General features: G+C 38.8%; 1 protein-coding gene across 1 annotated transcript in view; it reads left to right on the forward strand.

The window, feature by feature from the left end:
* Nucleotides 1–15256, forward strand: part of HADHA (hydroxyacyl-CoA dehydrogenase trifunctional multienzyme complex subunit alpha) — a 48575-nt gene that overhangs the window by 16285 nt on the left and 17034 nt on the right. Inside the window, exons 8-11 of the mRNA XM_072770798.1 lie at nt 9110–9232; nt 9703–9821; nt 12490–12546; nt 14579–14688. Coding sequence (XP_072626899.1) covers nt 9110–9232; nt 9703–9821; nt 12490–12546; nt 14579–14688 — 409 coding nt within the window. The remainder of the gene's footprint in view (nt 1–9109; nt 9233–9702; nt 9822–12489; nt 12547–14578; nt 14689–15256) is intronic.

The following is a 15256-nucleotide window of genomic DNA, read 5'->3' on the forward strand; positions in this document are numbered from 1 at the left end:
TTACTACTACAATACAAAGATTTTCTACAGAGACTACAAAGATTTTAGACTACAAAGATTTTAGACTACAAAGATTTTCTCCTGTATTTTCTTGGTTTAGTCTTCCATTTTAGTCTGTGATCTATTTCAAGTTAACTTTTGTATACGTTGTGTAGTAGATTGAGTTTTGTTTTTTGGGTTTTTTTTGCAAATGGATATACAATGCCCTGGCACAGTTTGTTGAGAAGACTCTTCTTTCCCTATTGAAATACCTGGACACCTTGGTCAAAAATCAGTTGACCCCATATGCTTGAATCTGTATCTGGATTTGCTGTCTTCAGTAATCTATATATCTTTACTTAACCCAATATAATACTATCTTGATTATTGTGTTTTAGTAAATCTTGAAATCAGGTGATACAACCCTATTTTGGTTCTCTTTCAGTCTTTATTTTGCCTATACTAGTTTGTTTGCATTTATATATAAATTTTATAATCATCTCATCCATAACTACAAAAATACATGCTAGGATTCTCATTAGAATTGCACTAAATTAATGTATCAATTTGGGAAGAATAGACATCTTTAAAATATTGAGTCTTTTCACCAGGAATAGAAGTATAATTCTCTATTTAGGTCATCTTTAATTTCTCTCCGCAGTATTCTCTACTTTTCTTTGAACATGTCTTGCACAGTTTGTTAAAATTATTCCTTGGTATTTCATACTTTTAGGACATTATACTTTTTAAACTTTAATTTCTCATTATTAACCACTAATGTGTATATGAATATAATTGATTTTTGTCCGTGGACCTTGTATTCTGTGACTTTGCTAAACTTATTTATTCTAGTAGTTTTTTCTATAGATTTCTAAGGAATTTTTATATAAATAATAATGCCTATAAATAAAGACATTTTGGCTTTTTCCTTTCTCATCTGGTTGGCATTTATTTTTTTTCTTGATTTACTCAATGGCTAAGATCTTTAGTATGATATTGGTTAGAAGTAATGAAGGCAGATATTGTTAACTTGTTCCCCATCTTAGAAGAGCCTTCATTCTGATGCTATAGGGTGTATGGTGTCAGCTATAGCTTTTTTATATATGCCCTTATCATTACAGACATTTCCTCTTATCTATAGTTTGCTGCGAATAGATGTTGAATGTTGTCAAATGTTCTTTCTGCATCTCATGAGATGATTTTGTGATTTTTGTCTTTTTTAATGTATTAGTAATGTCACTTACATTGAGTTTTTTTTTTTTAAGATTTTATTTATTCATGAGAGACACAGAGAGAGAGGCAGAGACACAGGCAGAGGGAGAAGCAGGCTCCATGCAGGGAGCCCGACATGAGACCCCATCCCGGGTCCCCAGGACCACGCCCTGGGCCGAAGGCAGGCGCTAAACTGCTAAGCCACCCAGGAATCCCCTACATTGAGTTTTGACTGTTGAACTAGACTTGCATTCTTAGAATAAACTCCATTTGGTCATAATGTATTATTCTTTTTATAAATTGACAGAATCAACTAAAATTGTAAAAGATTTTTATGTCTGGTCATGAGAGAGAATGGTCTCAGGGATGATTTTCTTGAGATATTTTTGCTTGGTGTTGGTATCAGAATAATGCTGGCTTCATGAAATGAATTGAAAATATGTTTTTTTCCTATTTTCTGGAAGATTGGTATTATTCGGTATTAGCATTATTTCTTCTTCAAATACTTGATAGAATTCACCAGTGAAGCCATATGTGGACTTGGAGTTTGCTTTGTTGGGAGGGTTTTTATATATGATTTCAATTTCTTTAGAAGGGCTATCCAGGTTCTCCATTTTTTTGAGCAAGCTTATAGTAGTTTGTTTCTCAAAGATCTTGTCCATTTTATTTAACTTGCTAAATTTGTTACAATAAAGTTTTTCTTAATACTTCTGTATTATTCTTTCAATATCTTTATACTCTGTAAAGATATTTATACTCTTTCATTCCGGATATTGATACTTTGTGTCATCTTTATTTTTTCCCTGATGAGTCTAGCTTTTAGTTTCATTGATTTTCCTCTGTTGTTTGTCTGCTATTTATTGATTTCAGCTATTCATTATTTCTGCTTGCTTTTGGGTTTAATTTGTTCTTTTTCTAGTTTCTCAAAGTAGAAGTGTAGATCATTGATTTTAGGCTTTTTTTTCTAACATAAATATTTAAAACTGTCAATTTCTTTTGTAGCATTGATTTATCTATTTTATTTATTTATTCATGAGAGACACAGAGAGAGAGAGAGGCAGAGATACAGGCAGAGGGAGAAGCAGGCTCCATTCCATGCAGGGAGCCTGATGTGGGACTCGATCCTGGGACTCCAGGATCGTGCTCTGTGGGCTGAAGGCAGGCGCTTAACCGCTGAGCCACCCAGGCATCCCTATTTATTTATTTTTTAAAGATTTTATTTATATTCATGAGAGACACAGAAAGAGAGGCAGAGACACAGGCAGAGGGAGAAGTAGGTTCCACACAAGGAGCCCAATGTGGGACTCCTTCCCCGGAATCTGGGATCAGGCCCTGAGCCAAAAGCAGATGCTCAATCGCTGAACCACCCAGACATCCCTTATCTACATATTTTAATGTTACACTTTTCACTTCCGTGAAGGTCAGAATATTTTCAGATTTCCCATGGTTTCTTCTTTGACCCATGACCCATGTGTAATTTGGGAGTGTTATTTAATTTTCAAATATTTACAGATGTTTTAGATATCTTTCTGTTACTGATTTCTAGTTGAATGCTCTTGTGATCAGAGTATGGTTAATCCTTATTATTTGCAGGCTCCTTATCTCCGAATTCACCTACCCACTAAAACTTGTTGTGACCCCAAAAATAACACTTATGATGCTTTTTCAGTCTTTTTTTTTTAAATGCTTTGGGTTTTGTTTTGTTAAGATTTTATTTATTTATTCATGAGAATACACAGAAAGGAGAGAGAGAGAGAGGCGGAGACACAGGCAGAAGGAGAAGCAGGCTTCATGCAGGGAGCCCGACATGGGACTCGATCCCGGGTCTCCAGGGTCACGCCCTGGGCTGAAGGCGGCGCTAAACCGCTGAGCCACCCAGGCTGCCCTATTTCAGTCTTTAATAGGCACTGAGTGGTGAAAAATTCAAATCTCCCAGTACACGTGTTCCAGCTGAGGTCAAATAGGGCAACATTCTGCCTTCTTTTTTTAGCTCTCATATAGCCAACAAGTGTCCTTTCCATGGCCTATTTAGTGCCATATCCTTCTCAGTTTTTGTGCTTTTTGGTTGTGATTTCATTGTTTAAAATGATAAGAGCCAGGAAGGGAAAAGTACTGAGTCTGAGTAGAAGTATCTTTAAGATTTCTCTTTCTTCCCCCATAAGGAGTCCTCGTCAGAGGTACCTGAAGAAGAGCTTGGTTGGAGGGCCCAAATAGAAAGGAATGAGGTACTTGGGCTAAGAACGCTGATATGTGTAAGACCATAGCCAGCAAGGGATACCTCAGTTATTGACTGCAACTCCCCTTAAAGTCAGTCTCTTGACTGCACACCAAGTCTCTTGTGGGAAGGACAGCTTTCCCTGTGAGGCTTGCTGGGCAAAAGCCTTTGTAATTGCCTGTAGTTGGGCCTGAAAAATCACACATAGGTTTTTGGCCAGGGGCTGGGCTCCTCAGTTTTTACAAATAGTCATGTGGCCACAGTTGTACCTATTTCTCCTTCCCATTCCATATTCCTTTTGCCCTCAGGAAGTACCTCAGCTGGTCATGGTTCTTTGCCTAGTGGGGTGACCTTCATTCCTAGAAGGTCTGGGTCACTTGCAGTCCTGCATGAACTGAGTTGTTGTAGTTTTCCTTTAACTAATTACAGGTTGTTTTAGCACCAAAAGACCCCCTAAGAGATCTGTGGTTTTCAAGATGTACTCTTTCTTATTCCCATTGTGTAGTGGTAGCCCAACGCCCCCTTGGTAATCAGGATTAATAGCCCCAGAAAGGGACTATAATGCTGCAGTAGGGTACTTTGAGATGGTGCCTGCATATCATATAGAACTATCTACAAACTGGCCTGAGCTCTATCTTCCCTAGTCATCTGATAATAATAAGGAACTCCCCTGAAGCCATAGGGGCAAACAGGGACAGAGAAGGAGGAGTAAGGAAAGTTTGGTCACTTTCTCATATAGCTTGTGTCTTTAGGGTCTGCTCAAACCAATTCTCACATATACCAATTCCATTTGATAATGAAGTTGAATGCTGTTACAGTCAATGAACTTTATGGTTTAGTGGGCCAGACAACATCTATTTCATGATGGGCAGCTCAGGTCCCATGGTAAGCTGATGCCCCATGGTTAATTAAGCTTTGAGTCCCTACTGAGGCCCACTAGCTTTTTCTCAGTAGGAGAGTAGTTATTCACAGAGAATGGTAGGGGTTTGCTCCAAATTCCTAAATGTCTACTATGATTTGCCTATAGTGTCCTCTCAAGGATTCCAAACACATCTCTATCTACCACTGACCCTTCATGCACCATCAGATCTGAATCATAGGGCCCAAAATAGCTTTTCTTCCTGGGTTCCACTCAAAACTAGTAGCCTTCAAATTATTCAGTAAAGGAGCTAGAGTAGCACACCCAAGTAAATGTTGCCTCTAAAATCCAAAGAGGCCCACTAGGTGTTATGCATATTTTTCTGTGGTAGGAGGGGCCAGATGCAATAACTTACCTTCACCTAGGAAGGGATGTCAGCATGCCCCCCACCATTGTACCCCTAGAAATTACACTAAGATGAATATGTCAGAGTAGATGGTACTTCCTGTTCACCAGATTCATTCAGTGTAATATCATTAATGTAATGAACCAGCATGGTATCTTGTGGAAGGGAAAGACAATCAGGATCTCTACGGACTAAATTATGACATATGGCTGGAGAGTTGATATACCTCTGAGGTTAAGACAGTAACAGTATATTGCCAACTGAAGGCCAGACTGCTTCAGGTAGTCCTTCCTAAGAGCTATTGAGGAAGAAAGCATTTTCTAGATCAGTAAGTGCCTAGCAGAAAAAGGACAATGTGTTAATTTGTTCCAGCAATGAAACCACATCTGGAACACCATCAACAATTGTAGTAGTAACTGCAATTAATTAAGTTTAAATCCACTGTTGTTCTACAAAGACCCATCTATTTTATGCATAAACCAAAATAGGCAAGTTGAATGAATAGAAACTACCACCCCTGTATCTTTCAAGTCCTTGATGGTGGCACTAATCTCTGTAATCCCTCCAAAAATACAGTATTACTTTTGGCTTACTGTTCTTCTAAGTAGAGGCAGTTCTAATGGCTTACATTTGGCCTTTCACATTTTAATATCCCTCACTCCACAGTTCAAGGAGCTAATATGGGGCTAGTTGCTAAGTATGTGTATTTCAATTATGCATTCTAGAAATAACCACAGGATGGGTTCAGGGATCCAGTAAGCCCACTGTGAGATAGAACTGAACTAAAACTCCATGGATTTCTTGACTTTATAAGCCCCAATCTGACTGGTGAACCTAGAGAGATATTTTGGGTCTCCTGGAATTAGCATCAGTTCAGAGCCAGTGTCCAGTAATCCCACCCAAAATCTGATTACTATATTTCCCTTTCCCCAAGGTTAATGACCATATAGGATCCCTTTGGGGAAGGCTGGGAGGAAGATTAACAGTATATTCCCATTATGGAAATGCAACCTCCCCTTAATTCAAGAGGTTCTGGGTCTGTAAACTGACTCATTGCAGGGAAATGATGAGGGCCCATGACTTTCTTTGGTGGTTTAGGTTATACCTCTATTTACTAGAACTAGAATTCTCTCATACAGATCAAGTAAGACTATAGTAGACTTACCATCTATTTCTTTCCTAGGGACACCATGATCAACTAGCCAGTGCTATAGGTCTCTGTAAGTCACACTATTCTGATTACTACTTTGGTTCTGCTGTCCATTATGATAACCATACTCAGTTTGCCTTTGGCAGTTAAATGTTGTTATTTGGCCTCAGCCACCCTAGGATCCCAATTGATGGTAGCAGTTCCCACTGTGATTTGTGACCTACAGAGAAGAATAACGACACAGCCCTTCAAGCATGCCATCTTCCCCCAAATTGATTTCTTACAGTCATGGTGAAAGATGTGTCCTCTAACCCTTCCAGGTTGGCTGAGCAGGTCTAACATCATAAATCCACGTTAACATTCCAGTTTCCTTAAGCCTTTCATTAGCTTCCTCTACAGCATACCAACACAGTTCTAGCATTTCAACTTCATTTGATGCTACTTGTTTTCTATTTGTCCTGTTTTTCCTTCCTTCTTTCATTTGGATTAGTAATTTTTTACCCTCACTATTGGGCTTTTACTTTGCTTTACCCTTTTAATGGTTACTCTAAGGTTTATAGTCTATATCCTTAACATATGATCTATCTGGAAATGATGTATCATTTTACCTATAAGGTAAGAACCTTAAAAGAATATACAGTTGACCCTTGTATGATATAAGTTCAAACTGTGTGGGTCCATTTACACACAGATTTTTATATAGTACTGTAAACGTAGTTCCTTTTTTTCTTAACTTTTTTTTCCCGTAGCTTACTTTATTATAGGAATACAGTATGTAATACATACACAAAATATGTTATCAACTATTTATGTTATTGGTACACCTTCTGATCAGTAGTAGGCTATTGGTAGTTAAGTTTTGGGGGCATCAAAAGTTATAACAGATTTTCTACTGCAAATGGTATCAGTGTCTCAACATTTCATTTCTAAATATATTATATATTCCTCAGCATATTGCTATCTTTGTTTTCAATAGTCATCTTTTAAGGAGATTAAAAATGAGAAGAGAGTTTTCTATATATACCCACATGGTTACCATTTTGAGTGCTCTTTCTTTGTATAGCTCCAAGTTCCCATCTGGTTTGATTTTCCTCCAACCTGAAGAACTTGACATATTCAGTCGCATAGGTCTGCTGGCAATGGAGTCTCTCACCTTTTGATTTGTTTGACAGCCTTTATTTCCACTTATTTTTCTAAAGATATTCTTGAGTGCCACAGAATTCTAGGTTCTTGTACTTTATTTATTTTTTGGGGGGGGGTACTTTATGGATGTGTCAACATCATGTCATGGCTTGCATAATTTCTGATAGAAAGTCTGTTCTCATTTTTATCTTTGTTCTTCTGTTTATAATGTGTCTCTCCCCTTCACCGCCCTTGCCCCCACTGTCAGATCTTCCCTTTATTACTTAGTCTTAATCATGTGTTATGGTGTATCTTGGTTTGTTGTTGTTGCTATAGTTACTGTTGTTTTTTAATGTTCATTGGGCATGGCATTCATTGAGTTTCTTGGATAGTGGATTTGTAGTTTTGACCAAATTGGAAACTTTTTGGCCATTAATTCCAATATTTTCCCATCTTCCCCCCACCCCTTCTCTGCAGCTCCAACTTCACCTATGTTAGATTTACTTGATACGGTCCCAAAATGAAGCAATTTTTCTTTTTCCATCTGTATATTTTCTATTGCCATGTATTCAAGTTTCCTGATCTTTTTTTCTTTGGTGTATAATCTACTATTAACCCAATCTTGTGTATCTTTCATTTCCTATCTAGAAGTAACATTTGATTCACTTTTATGTATTCAGTTTCTCTTCCATTATGTTTCTGCTTTCCTCTACCTTCTTGAATGTATAGCATGCATTTACAATAGCCTTTCTAACATTGTCTGCTACTTCTGTCTTCATTTCTGCATGTTTGTATCAGTCAGTTTGCCTCTTGCAGTTTCATCTCATGCACGTGGTTAACAGTACTCATCCAGAGTTTCAGGGGCCCTCTGTAGGTACCTGGAGTCCTCCTTTTGTGGAGCAGCTGCCCTCCAGGACTCTACTCCACAGGTTCCAGCTGCACTGGCCTCCCTGCAGGCTCCTTGAGACTTTTGTGGGCCCTCTGCATTTTTACCTCTCACAAGTTGGAGCTTTTTGTTTTTGTTTATTCATTTGAGACACACAGAGAGAGCACAAGCAGGGGGAGTGGCAGGAAGAGGGAGAAACAGACTCCCCGCTGAGCAGAGAGCCCAATTCAGGGCTCCATCCCAGACCCTACAATCATGACCTGTGCCCAAAGACAGATTCTTAACCATCTGAGCCACCCGGACATCCCAAGGCTTTTCTTTTTCATCCTCTTTCACATACTTTCACAATAGGGCATGTATCATAAGAGAGATAAAAATATGATTGCAAATTTGTTTCAGCCTCCTTTTACTATTGGGATTTTGTTTCCTTCATACCACAAGACTGCACAAAATTGCCTTTTGAACCCCAGTCACCAATAGACACAGGATGTCTATTTACACAACCCTGTAAAAATAGCCTTTGGAATTTTGGAGCCTATCTCTTTAGTCTCTTTCCTCAAACAAGTTCAGTATAGAGTAGATGCCTTAAGTAGAAAATGAGTTACATTATTATTGGCATATTCCTTTCTCTATAGAAGTACTTTATGTGCTACACATCATCACACTGTGAGAGATTTCCCTCCAGCTCTTTGACCCAGCCCTTCCAGCCTCCTATACCACCTTAGAATTCCATGAATGTTCCATGGGGAAAGACTAGCTTTGCATTTGGTTTCTTCTAGCTTATAATGTATTGTACATGACCTCCTAAAACTGATCATTTCACTTGCTCCCAGGAGCATCCTTCTGCTTGAGCCAACTCTAATCTTCAGCCCATGCCCAAAAGAATCATATAACCTCAGAAAAGAAAACATCCAGCAATCATCAGTTCACTTCAGGCAAGCTCTTCCCTGTCTGGAATTTTAGTTCATATGGTCCTCATTGCTTCTACCACTCTCTCATAGCTTTATGAATGTGTGGTTTTACAGTTTATTCATTTTTGTCTGCAGTTTTGCAGCAAGAATACAGGCCTCATGAGACATTCTACATCCTACTCAGAAATGGAAGCCAGACTTAAGACCTGGTTTTCTATCTAGAGTACATTGTTACACCCTTGCTCAGTGTTACTTCTTATATTCTTTGAGTCCATAGCTCATAACTTGGCACCTACCAGTCTCTAGTATAACATGGAAAGCTATGCTGAAAATGATTTACATTCTAATCTGTTGTGTTCATTTTTACAGGACCAGGATTAAAACCTCCAGAGGAACGGACAATTGAATACTTAGAAGAAGTTGCAGTTAATTTTGCCAAAGGACTATCTGATAAGAAAATCTCCATAAAGAGAGACAAGGGATTAGTAGAAAGTGAGTGTCATTATTAAAGAACTAAGGCAAAGGTTCTCTCCAGAGAGTTTAATTTTGTTATAAAATGAGGAGGTAAATGCGTTTTTTTTTTTTTTACTCTAAGTATAGAGTCATCCTTAAGGAGTGTAACAACTGCTCTAGGTTCAAGTCCTAAACCTTACACTGGTTGGTTACAGCCATGTTTTTTTTCAATTTTTTATTTTGGAAAATTTGAAGCATTAATACAAAAGCAGAATAATATATAATACTGTAATAAACACCCATGCACCCAACACCCAACTTTAGTATTTATCAACTAATTAAACCATGTGTATAGAAGTGCTTAGGTTGCAATTTGGATTTTGTATATCAAAGTGAAAAGTTCTTTCAGATAGCTACAATTACTGCATTTTTATGGAGTTTACAGAACAAACTAAGAAGGGAGACTAGGCTTTTTCCAGTAAGTATCTAAAAACCATTTTCTTTTGCAGAATTGACGTCATATGCCCTGAGTATTCCTTTTGTCAGACAACAGGTTTACAAAAAGGTGGAAGAAAAAGTACGAAAACAGACCAAAGGCCTTTATCCTGCACCTCTGAAAATAATCGATGTGAGTCTTCACCCCATATTCCCACATTTCTCATGTTTCCTCCCTTTATAGAGCAGTATTCTTTATTGCCATTCCGAACTATGTCTTCTGGTACTATAGTTCTTAATTCTGTTATTACAGTACTCACTAAAAATAAAGCAAGCAAGCCATGAGGGCTCATAAACTGATTATTTTGGGGATAATGAGTGCTGGGCATAAGGAATTTAAAACTACCAGTTATAAAACAGGAAAAAATAGAAAACCTGTTATATCAGAATAACAAGGCCAGTAAAATCCTGGGCATTAATTAAAAGGTAGTTGAAACAAAATTGATGGCCTCGGTTGAAAACATTGCAGTACCTAAAATGTCTTATTGACTTCCCCATTGCTGTAATTATCAAAAAAATGTAATGATACAGAAAAGTTCTGAAAAAGATCAAGGAGGATAAATAAAATGATCACAGGGTTAAGAACTTCTGTCTAAAGGTAGACTTTAAAACTTAGAAACTCTTTAGTCTTCAGTCTTTAGTATCTAAGATTAAGAGAACATGTAATCTAAGACTTTGAAAATGGGCAATAAATCAGCCAACAAATATATTTTGAGGAAAGACACCAAAATGCATAAATAGGACACATGATTCCCTTCTCACACCCATCTCCCAGTTTGGGGAGATTAGATGTGTGTCTGTGCTGGGACAGGTAACTAATGGAAGGGATGTTAGATGCCACCCTGGGATCACTGCCAGATAATTGAACAGAGGAAGATTGCTAAATGCACAGAGGAGGCAACAGTCACTGTAAGCCAGAGAGATTAGGAAGAGCCTCCTATAATTTTTTTTAAGATTTGATTTATTTATTCATGAGACACACAGAGAAAGAGGCAGAGGGAGAAGCATGCTCCCCACAGAGAACCCAATGTGGGACTCGATCCCCAGACCCGGGATCACGCCCTGAGCTAAAGGCAGATGCTCAACCGCTGAGCCACCCAGGCATCCCAGAGCATCATAGAATTTGACCTGAGCCCTGGAAAATGAAGAGAAAGTGGTACCAGGTAGGGTGGGCATTTTGAGCAAAGTTACAGAAGCTGGAAAGCATGAGGTTCTTCAAGGAACATTTAATGAGATCAGATTTTGTAGGATACTGAAATGTGTGCAAAAAGGCCAAATGAACCTAGATTTTAGAACTTGGACAATAATGAATTTGGAAATTTGACCTTCATCCTGTATAGATCATAGAGATAATAGTCCTAGTAAGTCATAAACAATTTAGAAAGAGAGACAAGTAGAGACTTGAAGTTGGAAGCTATCTTGGTCATTCAGACTTGACATTTACCAAGATAGATTAGTAAAGAGGTGAAGGTAGTAAGAGACTTGCCAAAGAGAAGAGATTATGAGTTAAGTCTTAGAAGTGCTGAGTTTAGATGTTTCAGGAAATTCAAGTGACAGTTTACACAAAAGATAAGAATGTAGATTTGTGCTGAGTGAAGTAAGTCAATCGGAGAAGGACAAACATTATATGTTCTCATTCATTTGGGGAATATAAATAATAGTGAAAGGGAATATAAGGGAAGGGAGAAGAAATGTGTGGGAAATATCAGAAAGGGAGACAACGTAAAGACTGCTAACTCTGGGAAACGAACTAGGGGTGGTAGAAGGGGAGGAGGGCGAGGGGTGGGAGTGAATGGGTGACGGGCACTGGGGGTTATTCTGTATGTTGGTAAATTGAATACCAATAAAAAATAAATTTAAAAAAATTTTTAACCAAAATAAATAAATAAATAAATAAAAATAAAAAATAAAAAAAATAAAGAATGTAGATTTGTTCATATGTGGGTTGGTTTTTTTTGTATATATATATCCACTTTTCCTTCTCATAAATTGTGGTGATTGAATACAGGGTCAATTCGACTTTTATACTTGGACTTAGGATAGGACTTCCCTCAAATGTTAAGTTGAATTTATAGAATTCATGAGTAACATGACAGAGGAGACCATCGGCCTGAGGAAGAATGCACAGAAGGAGAAAAGGGCTGAGAGTGTAACTATGGGGATGTGCCTACTAACGTAGGAGAGCAAGAGAGAAGCTGGAAGAGCCATTTTAGCAAGAAGGAAGGGGAAACCTTTTCTCAGACTTGAGCAGTGCCAGTGGCAGCTTTTTCTCTGCTGGGATAGTGGTCTAGAAGTGGATAAGGAGATAAGAGTTTGAGCTGTGGGACCTCTGTCATCTTTTCCCATTCTGACTTTTATTACTTTCTTCTATTTCATTTCCTTCCATTTTATACTAGTTTTAGTAGTAGTCTTGGAGATGGAAAATGAAGTCAGTCTTTTTTTTTTTTTTTAACTTTTTTAAGACTTATTCATTTATTTGAGAGAGGGGGAAAAAAGAGCAAGAGAGTGAGCACAAATGAGGGGATAGGCAGAGGGAGAAGCAGACCTCCTGAGCTCCATCCCAGGACCTTAGGATCATGACCTGAGCCAAATGCAGATGTTCAACCAACTGAGCCCCCCAGGTGGCCCAAGAATAAAGTAAGTCTTAAGCAAGCAGCCATTCAGTCCTCTTGTCTTTCTTACTCCGCTTCCAGACTTTTGGCTTACTCTTTGAAGACTGATGAACTAGCAGTTTTACTCACGGTAGTGAGCATCTCACCCATCCCTTGCAACAATGAACAAATGCTTTATGTGTTTTTTAGGTGGTAAAGACTGGAATTGAGCAAGGGAACGATGCTGGCTATCTCTCTGAATCTCAGGTAAAGTTCTTTCCTTTGAATTTTTTATTAGCTACTGAAAAACCAAGATCTAGAACTTTTTATAAAGCTGAGAAAAGGAAAGGTACCCAAAGTCTATCTAAAATGTTTTTCTTCTGGTGACTATCATTTCTCAGGGTTACTCTCAGTGAATAGATGTTAAGAACACGTTAGTGGTCAGTGGTCCCAGCTACTTGAACTTGCTCTCAGTAATGAGGGTTTAAGTAGGGAAAGCAGGGCCAGAGTTCTAATTCTTTCAAATGAATCATTGGGATGTTTTTGTTCTGGAGTTGGGCTGGTTATATTCTGATAAAAATGAATACATTGAGAGAAGAATACATTTCTTACTTATTAGGGCCTAGAGATAAAACTTTGAAGGCCAGCCTCTCTTTGGTGAATTAGAAAATGGAAGGAAATGTTGTGTAGCAACTAAAAGAACAGAGAGGAGCATGTGAACAAGCCTCACCTCTTCCCACTTTTCCAACAAATTGGTGGTATTATAGATTTAAGTGGTTACAGTTATTTTTAAGTTTTAAGCAATCATTGAAGAATGACTGCTCTTTGGTAATAAGACAGAAGGTATCTGAAGAGCTCAGGACATATTCAAGAGAAAACATTTCTTGTACTGGTTGCTTACTACAGTGCATTCTGAGTTAGTCTTTTACCTCCTAACCAGCTACATATATACATATGTACAGAAAAATTGAAGCACAAGTTTCACAAATCAGTTGTCCTCACTGTATACACTGTACTCCTATTTCCTATGTGTAGGACCCACTAACCTCATGACCACTGATGGATCTCTAGCCACAGTTTGAAAATCACTGGTTTACTGAATAGGATACACTGTATCAAGATCAGTAGAACATTGTTGCATATTCTATTAAGGCATGAAAGCAACTTTATTTGGGGGATTCCCTTTGAAATGCTATTTGTAACCATGTAACCATACCGGTAAATGCTAGTAATATTGATGATGATGATAGCTGACATTGAGACCCAGTCATTTTACTAGCATTCTCACTTAATTCCAGCAATACTGTAAAATAAGTATTGTTTTTCCCATTTTAAGGATGAAGAAAGCTTCACAGCTGTGAAATGGCAGAGCCAGGATTTCAAACTCAGTTCTGTCAAACCTAGACTCTAAATCTCATCTTCTTCTTTTTTTTTTTTTTTCTTTAGATTATATTTAGGGGCAGCCTGGGTGGCTCAGCAGTTTAGCGCTGCCTTTGGCCCAGGGCATGATCCTGGAGACCTGGGATTGAGTCCCACGTCAGGCTCCCTACATGGAGCCTGCTTTTCCCTCTGCCTGTGTCTCTGCCTCTCTCTCTCTCTCTCATGAATAAATAAATAAATAAAATCTTTAAAAATAAATAAATATATATATATTTTATTTATTCATGAGAGACACAGAGAGAGAGGCGAGACATAGGCTCCCCACGAGGAGCCCAATGTGGGACTTGATCCCAAGACCCTGGGATCACGCCCTCAGCTGAAGGCAGCCACTCAACCGCTGAGCTACCCAGGCGTCCCAAAATCTTATTCTTAACTGCTAGTCTGAGAGTGGCTCTCTGTAAGCATTAGGGGACTTTTCAGAGCTATAGGTGTCATGCAGAGCCTGCTACAACAAAAGAGACCCAGAATTGAGAGTCCTACTGCTAGGATATGAGTTCCAGTCCTGCCACTTGAAGTGTTGTCGTGACTTAATTTCTCTGAGCCTCCTCTTCCCAGTCTTCAAAATAAGAGGGTTGACTGAGAGGACCATGAAAGGTCCGTTTTGACCATAAAATTCTAGTCCATGAAAAAGGTTAGCTACCACCACCTCTGGAGCAGAGAATCTAGAGCTCAGGTGAATCCAACCCTTTTCACAGTAGTAGTCAGAAAGTACCACAGACAAGAAGACATCACGGGGGCCCTGGAGCACTCGGGATTCCGTGTGTGTTACCTCTACTCTGCAAGGAAATCAGACTGAAGGAACTCCCATCGTTGAGACTCTGAAGTTCCACTGTTTTTTTGGTTCTCCTTTATTTTCCAGAAATTTGGAGAGCTTGCAATGACCAAAGAATCAAAGGCGTTGATGGGACTTTATCATGGTCAGGTCCTGTGTAAGAAGAATAAATTTGGAGCTCCGCAGAAAGAAGTAAAGTAAGCTCAGCTCTGCCTTATGGAGCCTCTGTGGGTTTCACCGCAAAGCTAGATTCCTACCTTCCATCTTGCCTACATGTCTTCCATCCTGAGCATATTAGATCCCTCTTCCTCCTAACAACTTTCTGGCTTTCAAAGTTCAGCCTGAGTTTTCTCCAGACCTCTCTATTGGCTTCTGTAGCAGCTTTCCTGTCTGGCTATTGATGTCCCCTAGAAGTCTGGTTTATGTCCCAAACCAGACACAACTATACGATGTTTACTGATCTTGTGTCTTCCTGTGATTTGAGATACCATCCCTGGGAACTCCTACTTCTTCCTCATAAAAAAAATATATAGCCTCATTCTGATTGTTAAACGCTTGTCTTTCTAATTTACAACTTAAATATTTTGTTTAATATTTTATTTATTTATTCATGAGAGAGAGAGCGAGAGAGAGGCAGAAGGAGAAGCAGGCAGGCTCCATGCAGGGAGCTGGACGTGAGACTTGATCCCAGGTCTCCAGGATCACAACCTGGGCCAAAGGCAGCGCTAAACTGCTAAGCCACCCAGGCTGCCCTACAACCTAAAT

The sequence above is a fragment of the Canis lupus genome, chromosome 12, assembly GCF_048164855.1.
Source record: "Canis lupus baileyi chromosome 12, mCanLup2.hap1, whole genome shotgun sequence".
NCBI classification, from domain to species: Eukaryota; Metazoa; Chordata; class Mammalia; order Carnivora; family Canidae; genus Canis; species Canis lupus.